The sequence below is a fragment of the Microcaecilia unicolor genome, unplaced genomic scaffold (genome assembly GCF_901765095.1).
Source record: "Microcaecilia unicolor unplaced genomic scaffold, aMicUni1.1, whole genome shotgun sequence".
Lineage (NCBI taxonomy): Eukaryota > Metazoa > Chordata > Amphibia > Gymnophiona > Siphonopidae > Microcaecilia > Microcaecilia unicolor.
In genome coordinates, this window is record NW_021963690.1 from 49,224 (window position 1) to 59,879 (window position 10,656).

General features: G+C 42.6%; 1 protein-coding gene across 1 annotated transcript in view; it reads left to right on the forward strand.

The window, feature by feature from the left end:
* Positions 1 to 6,082, forward strand: part of LOC115459575 (TBC1 domain family member 9-like) — a gene marked incomplete at its 5' end in the record, with an annotated part of 49,817 nt that extends 43,735 nt beyond the window's left edge. The window contains 3 exons of the mRNA XM_030189386.1: positions 1,082 to 1,124; positions 2,068 to 2,168; positions 4,106 to 6,082. Coding sequence (XP_030045246.1) covers positions 1,082 to 1,124; positions 2,068 to 2,168; positions 4,106 to 4,801 — 840 coding nt within the window. The remainder of the gene's footprint in view (positions 1 to 1,081; positions 1,125 to 2,067; positions 2,169 to 4,105) is intronic.
* Between the last annotated feature and the right edge of the window lie 4,574 nt (positions 6,083 to 10,656).

Sequence of the window (10,656 nt, forward strand, 5' to 3'; positions counted from 1 at the left end):
CTCTCCTGGATTGAAGAAGCCTTACTTCCAAGGGGCATGGGAAAAGAATTCTGTCACCTGAATTTCCCTGAGACCGGTCACACTTAATGGGTGAGATTGGGCGCAAATTCAGCTTTACAATTCACCTGGCTTGGCAAGAGGGGGGAGGTAAAGTGTAATTGCTATTCCAGCAAGCTCTGTTTCTCATGATTTGGAAGGAGAGAAGCCTTCATTCCTCTCTGTCCAATATGAGAAAATTAATTCTGTAATTAAATATTTGGAGGCCTTCCACCTCCTACAACATATTCTAGCATGTCGCTGCATCTGCAGTCAATAAACACATCCCAGAGGTTCTGACCTGATCTGGCAGGACTAAAGGAAGCAAATTATCAGGTAGATATGAACTGCTCTGGTTTAAAAACAAAAGAGGCAGTTGCAAGCCCCCGGGGTCAATAGATGGCACAGCTATGTATTTTTGGTTGTTTCCAACGGGCTTACATGGAAGGATGCAGGATATACCCGCACCCATCTTATTGGCATACTCAGCATCTGGAGAGAAGCCCTCACACTTTAGGGATTTAGATGTACCTAGTTAATGTTGCTGCCTAGCACACGTCAGCCCTTTATGATCTTCTGAATGGATGAGGTAGGAATGCTCCTGAGAAGTGACCCTTTTTGCCTCAAACATTGTTTATCATTAGATATCTCGGGTGCTTTTCTTTCTAGCAGAGTGTTGTTATTTTGGGGGGGGGGGGCACATAACATTTTAGTTAAACACAGTGATGTGTGGGAGCTCTGGTTTGCCCATAGTTTTAGGGATGGGGAAAGGAAACTTTTGCTACTGCCTTCTGTACCTGAAACTGCAAAACTTAATTGGCATACCAAAATCCAGTAAAAATCACATTTTTATCAGAAAGTCTTTGATCAGTGTTGAATATACCAGCTTATTCCATTTGGGAATTTTAGTCTGAGCGAGTTTACACTTTAGGTAAATGCCACCTCTACCTACTATATCTGAGCTGTCTCCTTCCTTCTCCATTCTCACCCTCCCTCCCCCCCCTACGTCTCCCAGGAGTTGGCGTGGGACCTAGGACTAAAGGAGCAGTATATGGTTTTTGTGTCTGTGAGCCTGAAGACAAGCCAAGGTAAAACATTTACCTTAACAGAATGAGCTGTTATAGCTTTTGGATTACAGGTTGATGAAGCAAAACCAGAAGACCCACTGCACATCTCCCCTCCCCCCTTATTACAACATTACTAAGAAACTTATACTTATCTCCTGTTTTAATTCTTGGTCATCACACTGAGGTCCACATTTGGCAAGGTGGGGAGGGGGGTATATGGTTAAAGATTGATAAATATCATTTTGAATATCCAGTAAAGGTAGTATACCTTGAGTGTTGAAGGTTCAAGTTAAACTGATAGATATCCAGTTAACTTAAACCTGCTTTTTATGTGGTCTGACTTTAAATTTCACTGAGAAGTGCTGAATATCTGCTGTTTAAACCATGCCTCCAGCCAGCCTCTTCCAGTTAACTTTGAAATATTTAGGGTGTTAAGTTTAAACCAGGAGTTGGCTGATTATTGCATATATCATTTTGAATATCAACTCCTGTCTCTGGATTTTTACTGTTTTCTCCCCCATGGCTTCCTCTAGAAGGCTGTTCATATGTCCAGTACCCTTTGTGAAGAGTTTTCCTCATGTTGCTCCTCAGTCTGAGTTATGTCTTTGTAGAGCAAAATTCCACTTTCACAGTTATGTATAAATTTATATATTTGAGGTTATTGCCTCATTACCAGCATACCTCCATATTTTTCTTTCTAATGGAGCAAACCATGCTATTTCTGTAGCTCTTCTTTTGATTTGCATCCATTCTAGTACGGGCTCTGAATTGGGACACATTTATGCAAACAGATCACCCACTTTTTTCTGGCTATTTCTATCCTCATGCATACTGGCATTCCATTTTGGCGTTTGCAACCACGGTCATATCCTCTTGATAAGCATGACACAGATGATCACTTCTGAAGGCACAAGTGTGATGCACATTATCGATTCTTGGCTGTTTCCTTTTTGATCTAACTTAGGAAAGAAAAGCGGGCAAGAAAATCAGAATTACTTGCGAATATGGAGCCAAGAGTCATTCAAAGCAAAGAGAACGAAAGAGCTGCCAAAGCTGAATCAGTGTGTAAGTGGAGTAAGCCACCAGTAAATATATGTGCAATTAATGTAAGTCATGGTGGTAGTAGTAGTAGTGGACCAGTCTGACTTTAAGGATCAAGTACAATAGACCTGTGCTCATGTCATGAGAATACCAAACCGAACGAGGCTTGTAAAGAACTTCAGAATTCTGGTAGTTGGAACACAATCTTCTGTGCATTTGTTTTACACCCAGCACCCTTATGCAATGCACTGTCCATACATTTTGATCTTTTATTAAAAGTAAATATTTTAAAGGAAAAGCAATCCCTGTTGTTTAGCCAAAAAGGAGTAGATGTTTTCAAAGCCCGCGGTGGGCTCTTTCCTGCTGTATGGCAGACCGGGGCAAAACTTCAGGGAGATAGCAGCACAGGGAATTTGTTCTGAGTTCAGGTTTGATTCTTAGGAGGCTGCTGACAAAAATCAAATAATGGCAGAGAAACTGTAACAGTTAGGTCAATTAGGTTATGAGTATGCTGGACTCACCCTTTACCCCCCCCCCCCCCCCCCCCCAAAAAAAAAAAAAATCTTTAGGTTATTTTATGAGTATGCTTGGACTCACCCTTACCCCCCCCCCTCCCCAAAAAAAAAAAATCTTTAGGTTATTTCACATAATACCTTGTAGACCTGGAGTCTGAAGTAATATGATTTGAAGGGGCAATACTGTGGCAGCTTCTCTCCCCCCCCCCCCCCCCATGTTACAGATACAAGGGATGTCCTGTCATCTTCCGTGTTCAGGGGCTCCCTGCTACTCTGTGTTCCAGAAATGTTTACTTTCACTCCTGTGTAAGCAAGGACGGCACTGGTTTATCCATTAAAGGACTTCCTCTTCCCCTGGGGTGGTGACAGACAGCCCTAGACATGCATATTGGTGGTAGAGTGCTTAGACTGGTATAAAACATGACCCAATGGTTATTTCAGTCTTTGGCTTTTTCCCTTCAAGAGGTCATCCTCTCCACCTTTATCTCATAGTGTATACGCTTCAGTTTCCAGAACAGTGAAGGTCTCAACAGGTCGCAAAACAATATACTTATAGAGCCACTAGAGGTCTTTGCCATGTAATCAAGGCAGAACCTTCTACATAGAAATCCCACATGGTTAAGCATTACAACTGGTGCAGAATTCTGCAGTGTGCATAGTTATTAGGGAGTTGGGAGTTTCAGAAAGAGACCATGTTAGTTTTTTGTGTGTTTTTTAATAATCATAAATACAGAATTTAATTTGGCATTGTGCCAAATATTCAGTCCCCTTTAATGGGAGATGGCCTAAGGTTGTTGGTTTGTTTTTCCTTTGAGGATTGGATAATTTTTTGTTTTGTTTTTTCCTCCCACTCCATTGGGACAATTACTTCCAGCTCCTCCAGGTGCAGGTGACCCAGCTAAGAAGTGCATACCCAAGCAGTTTCTTTAGCAAGTCCCAGACCCTGGAATTTATTTTTATTTTATTTTGTTACATTTGTACCCCGCGCTTTCCCACTCATGGCAGGCTCAATGCAGCAGGCAATGGAGGGTTAAGTGACTTGCCCAGAGTCTCGCAAGGAGCTGCCTGTGCTGGGAATCGAACTCAGTTCCTCAGTTTCCCAGGACCAAAGTCCACCACCATAACCACTAGGCCACTCCTCCACTCCTCCTGCATTCCCAGCCCAATTTTGGGAGGAACAGAACTGTGTAGTAAGAAGCTAAATCTAATCAGCAAGCCTGCAATTGAGAATTGTTGTGGGGCCAGTATATTTTAATTGCTGTTTTATTTGCTCATGTATGTAATGTTTTGAATATTTTTATTGTAAGCTACCATGGGTATTTGGATTGATAGCCTACAAATATTAAATTAGTGTGCTCAGACATTGCCTAATACACTTCAAAAACTACATTACAACAGCTGTTTCCATGACTGGTATGAGTCGGTGTGTTTTCTTTTCTCATCTAGGGGCAGTTCATTGAGTTGTGCAAGACCATGTACAACATGTTTAGTGAAGACCTCGACGAGCAGGAGTTATACCACGCCACAGCTGCGGTCACCAGCTTGCTCCTGGAAATAGGGGAGGTTGGCAAGGCTTTTCTCAACCCATCTACCAAGGAGGAGGAGGATGCTGGAGGTGGTCACTGCAGTAAAGCAATCCAATGCATGAAGGGCATCCAGCAGTACCACTTGAATCAGAGTGAGTTCTTCCCTGGTTCTGCTGCTGAAGAAGAGGAAGTACTGTGCCCTGATCAGATGGAAGATGTCAAGCTGGAAGATTCCTCGCCCAGGGACAATGGAGCTGGTTCCGCCATGCTTATCTCGGATGATGACACAAAGGATGACAGCTCCATGTCATCCTACTCTGTGCTAAGCAGTGCCTCACACGAGGAGGACAAGCTACAGTGTGAGGATATTGGCGAGGACACGGTTTTAGTGCGTAGCAGCCATTCTGCTCCTCTGCCCCATAGCACTAGCTTAGATCGTGACTGGGCCATCACCTTTGAGCAGTTTTTGGCCTCCTTGTTGACTGAGCCAGCACTAGTGAGGTACTTCGACAAGCCTGTGTCCATGATGGCCAAGATCATCAATGCCAAGGATGGGAGAATAGGCCGACCACCAACCTCTGTCAGTGACTATGACATCCCCACTTTTTCAGGTTAAATCCAGCCATCTTTAGGGAAAGGGGAAGATGAGGGTTCTTGGTTTTATTTTAAATGAAAGGATGGGAGAATAGGCTGAACACTGACTTCTGTCGGTGACTGTGACATCCCCACTTTTTCAGGTTAAATCCAGCCATCTCTGGGGAAAGGGGGAGATGAGGTTCTTGGTTTTATTTTAAATGAAGTGAAGACATTTTTTATTCCATATTGGCATCTGAACACAGCAGCAGTTTGATGTAACAGATGGTTCGTTCTCTTATGGAAAAAACCTCTGAGGGAAAGTCTGCGGGGTTTTTTTGTTCGTATTTACATCGGTTCATCTGTGAACTGTTCCAACCACTTGAGCCTCACTAGTGCTATAAATGGTAGCATTGTGGTGAATTTTAACTTTGTACTCAAAACTCTGCTTTTAAATCACTTTTCGAAGCAAAGGTATAAAAACAGCCTAGATCCAACGAGTGACTGGAAATTCTGGCGGCCTGACTTAATGCTTTTGGGCTGGTGTTTCATGTGCCTCTCATACAGGAAGTGGGTGTGCTCCTGAAAAAAAAAAACCCAGATCAATGCACTGGTCACTTGAGCTTGCCTAAGGTTAAAGATCCTATCCAGAGGTTGAGTGCTGATCCAAAGTGAAACAGGAAAGAGAGGGAAATGTTTAGAGAGTTTTTATATATGACTATATTCTCTTCTGTACCTGGAATCACAATCTGTCATTTTAACTCTTGAAATGTAACTTTTTCCCCTCAAAGGTATTTTCCTCCTGTAGGCTAAGGAATTAGAGCTTTACATTGTTTTTTCCCAGTTTAGAAGAATGTAATTGTATAGTTCTTGTCAAAACCAGAAAATAATAGCCTTATGACATAATGCAAGATCTAAAGTCTGGCTGAGATCATGTTGTGACTTTATGCAGTCTATTATACTGGGTCGACTACTGAACTTGTATATGACTGGAAATGAGAGCACCTGCACTTTTTGAGAGCTTGCATATTTGCAATCAAAGGGTACCTTTTTGACACATTTTATGATTTTTAAAAAATTTCTTAAATGTTTTAGGACCTGATCATTCCTTCAGTGAAGACAGCATCAATATTTTTTTAACATTTTGCCAAGTGATTGGTTATGTTTTTTTCATTTGTACTGTCTGTATTCCAAACTTGTCAACTTTTGTTTTTCAGCTGGAACTGGTTTTTCATTATGTTTACAGGAAAGGTAGAACTGTCAAGTGTGGTCTCTGAACCGCCCAGGAGAATTAATATGAACCAATAAAGTACTCTAATGTGATGGTCGTGTATTTTTTTTTTTAATGTGGTAGAACCAAATATCTTGTCATTTTGCAGCAGTGGCGTAGCCACAGGTGGGCCAGGGCCCACCCAATTAGGGCTCAGGCCCACCCAACAGCAGCATACGTATTAGCGGTAGCAGGTGGGGATCCCAGGCTCCGCCAGCAGAAGACTTCCCCTGATGGTAATGAAAACGCTATTCTCCAGGATACTAGCATCTGCGCATGCTGTTTTCAGCGCATGCCTGCTGCAGACTGCTAAGGTGAAAAGCATTTTCCTGCCAGCTGAGATTTTTTTTTGGTGGTGGGTGAAGGGGAGAACACTTGGTGCCCACCCACTTCTTGCCTAGGCCCACCCAAAATCTGTGTCTGGCTACGCCCCTGTTTTGCAGTGGCCCAAAATATTGGTTCCTTGAATTTTATCTCATGACGTTAAATCATGTTGGGAATATGGAGGAAAAGTGTCTTGACTTTTTTTTTTTTCTTTTTAAAGAAGCTCTTATTTTAGTAGCCCCAAGACTATTGCTCCTCCTGGGAGCTGCAAAGAAGCATCATTCTTGGAGTGGAAGAGTAGCCTAATGGTTAGTGCACTGGCCTGAGAACCATGGGAACTGGGTTTGATTCCCACTGCAGCTCCTTGTGATTCTGGGCAAGTCACTTAGCCTTCCATTACCCCAGGTATAAATAAATTCCTGTATATATGTAAACTGCTTTGATTGTAACTACAGAGAGACAGTACATCAAATCCCATCCCCTTTACCTTTGAAGCAAGAATGCATCCCTGATAAAGTGGACACCAGGAAGGTGATCAAGTGACTAAAGAACTAGATTGGTGGGGAGGGGTTCCTCAAATGTGGCACATAAATTTCTAGAACCTATTAATTTGGCTCCGGGACAATCATATTCTTTAATTTTGTGTGTGTTCAGAAAACAGAAATTGTCCTGTATACTTACTGTGGGGAGATGACCACGGTAACCCAAGGTTTCTATCATTGCACACTGAACTCTTAGTCCTTTATTTCAAAAGGCCACATGAACAAGATGGCAAATCTTGAACCTGTCTCCTTGGTAACTTTAAAGTTGGATCTACAAGCTCCCTTATCAGTGGATCATTTAATTTGTCACCCCAACCAGTTACTCCCAGTAATTAACACAGATCCATGAATTGGCTTCAGGGGAATCTAAATATAATATTTTGATTTATGTGTATATTCCTGCACAAATGCTTAATGTTATATTCTCAATTTTACATTCTTCTAATATTCCAGGCCATATACAAATTAATCATTTTAAGGCTGCTTACCATTAGCTCAGTTTGAGTTCTATCAGTAACAGGCAATAGCTCGTATATTGATGGCTTGATATCACAAAACCAATTTTCAATTGGTTAACCAAATTACCAAACTTGTTTGAAAACCCCCCACTATGATCATGTCATCCATTCTAAAGTCGTCAAATATATGCTTGGCTGAACGCAAATGCAAAACTTTCTGCATCCGTGAACAACTTAAATGCCCCACACTCTGCTGTTTGATATTTCCGCTGTCTGGTCTATGTAATATAAATTTAATAGGGACATCGGACACAGTACACTACGTTAGCAGTTTTGCATGTAGAATACTGATGAATTGATATATTTTGCCTGTTACTGGATGAAATTTTAAAAAGTGGTTCCTATGGAGTATTCACAATATAGCATAAAAAAAAACACAGCTGGGCCTTCAGGATTGAGATAGTCCTTTAATTCTGAAAAAAAGACCTGAATCGGGCCATGTTTTGGCGTACAAACGCCTGCCTCAGGAGTCCAGATTGTTCTTATAGATACAATGATACAAGACATGAAAAACCAACCAGTTAGGGTATATTGCCCAAAGTGAAATAATTATCCATGCTATCGTGCAGAATGCCATCGGTAAAAAAAACCCCACCAATATTCACAATATATGCATTGACCACATTTATAAAGCCCCCCAGTGCTGATCATTTTATTTATAACATATATATACCCCACATTTTCCCACCCACTGGCAGGCTCAATGTGGCGGACATCAGACCGTAAAGCCTATCGCCAATCCGGTAAACAAAGTATAATAAGGTGAATGGGAAAGATAATTTCAAAGAGCGAGGGAAAAGAGGGGAAGGGTAATAGAGTCCATGAGGTCCATAAATAAGTTGTATTCCAGGAGTTATGGATTAAAGATGGGTCCTTTAGGATAAGCATTGCCAAATAAACTGGCCTTAAGAGATTTTCTAAAGTTCAGATGATCATGAATAATTTTCACAGGTTTAGGTAATGCATTCCATAGTTGAGTGCCAATAAAGGAAAAGGTGGTAGCGTAAGTGGACTTATATTTGAGACCATTGCAGGTAGGGTGATAGAGGTTTAAGTATGAATGAGATGATCTGCGAGAATTCCTAGATGGTAGATCAGTGGCGTAGCCAGACTGCCAATTTTGGGTGGGCCTGAACCCAAAGTGGGTGGGCACAAAATTTTCTCTCTACTCCCCCCCCCCCCCCCCCCCCCCAAGCAAAATGTAGTCACTCAGATGCATTTGTCACACAGGGTAAAGTGCTGCTTTTCAGTGCATCAGATTTCAGACAATTTATTTAATAGCCTAATCCTTTTCAGTGAGCTTTCAGAGGCCAAAACCTCCTGCCTCAGGTCAGTATAATGCTGTTACAGTATCCTCTCCTGACCTAAGGAAAGAAGTATTGGTCTCTGAAACTTTATTAACACCATATTACTTTATCCTAAATTAAAAATAAAATTATTTTCTTTACCTTTGTTGTATGGCCATTTACTTTTTCTCATTGTGTTGCTCCCAGTCTCTAGATTCTGCTTTCCTTCGTTTTCGCTTAACTCTTCTGCCAGGGTTTCCTGGCCATTTGTCATTTTTCTCTCCTTTTTCTTTGCTTTCTTCAATATTTTTCTGCCTCTCTCTCTCTCTGTCCTGATTTAATTCATTCTTACTATCCATTCTTTAATTTCCTTTATCTACTTATGGCTTTTCATCTTTTTCTCACCCTTATTCTCCCCATGCCCCTTCCTCTTATTCTCCAGTCTTTCACTACTCTCCTTTTCCATCCAGCAGCTCTCTTCTTTCTCTCCCCATCCTTCCAGTCTCCCCTCTCTCGCCCCATCCTTCCAGTAGTCTCACCTCTTTTTCTGCATCCTTCCGTCCAGTGTCACCTCTTTCTCCCTACCCTTCCATCCAGCGTCTTCCCTCTTTCTCTCCCCATCCTTCCACCCATCTACCCTCTCTTGATCCTTCCATCTAATGTCTCTCTCTCTCCTTCTAACCAGTGTCTATCTCTCTACCCTTTTCTGTTCAGTGTCCCTTCTCTCTCCACATCCTTCCACTCTCCCCTTTTTCTCTGCATCCTTTCATCCATCTCCCCTCTTTCTCTGCCATCCTCCCATCTGTTTTCCCTCTTTCTCTCCCCATCCTTCTGTTTTCCCTCTTTCTCTCCCCATCCTTCTGTTTTCCCTCTTTCTCTCCCCATCCTTCTGTTTTCCCTCTTTCTCTCCCCATCCTGCCATCTGTTTTCCCTCTTTCTCTCCCCATCCTTCCATTTTCCCTCTTTCTCTGCCATCCTCCCATCTGTTTTCCCTCTTTCTCTCCCCATCCTTCCATTTTTCCCTCTTTCTCCCCATCCTGCCATCCATTTTCCCTCTCCCATTCAGGCCCACCAGCCCCAGCTCCCATTGCCGGCCACTGCTGCTTTTCCTGATGAGCAGCAGGGCCGGCGCTACAAAAAGAAGCGCTCAGCTGACTGAGCTGCTAACCTGACGAGAAAAAATGTTTTTAAAAAAACGCGGCACTGCAGGCAGCCTCGAAGCATTGGCTGCTGGCTCTGCAGGCTCATTCCGTCTCTTACGTCACTGCCCCTGCTTCGCTACAGGGGCAGTGATGCAAGAGACGGGAGGAGCCTGCAGAGACAGCAGCCAATGCTTCGAGGCTGCCTGCAGTGCCGCGTTTTTTTTTTTAAAACATTTTTTCTTGTCCTTAGCGACGCTTCTTTTTGTAGCGCCGGCCCTGCTGCTCATCAGGAAAAGCAGCAGTGGCCGGCAATGGGAGCTGGCGCTGGGCGGGCCTGGGCTGGAATTGGGTGGGCCTGGGCCCACCCAGGCCCACCCGTAGCTCTGCCCCTGTGGTAGATTGATAAGGGTACCCATGTAACCTGGGGCTTCACCAAAAAGAATTTTATGGACTAGGGTACAAATTTTAAAAGTAATTCGTTCCTTTACTGGAAGCTAGTGTAGTTTCTCTCGAAGGGGTCTAGAACTGTCGAATTTTTTATTTTCCATAGATTAATCTGTCTGCTGTATTCTGGGCAGTTTGGAGTTTCTTTAGAAGTTGCTCTTTGCATCCTGCGTATATTCCATTACAATAGTCTAGGTGGCTTAATACCAGTGATTGAACTAGGTTATGAAATATTTCTCTAGGGAAATAAGGTTTTATACGTTTGAGTTGAATATTTTCTTGGTGGTGGAGTTTGTTTGATTCACGAGTGATAAGTTACGATCAACAATTACACCAAGTATTTTTAGACTCTCAGAGACCGGAAAGTTAAGA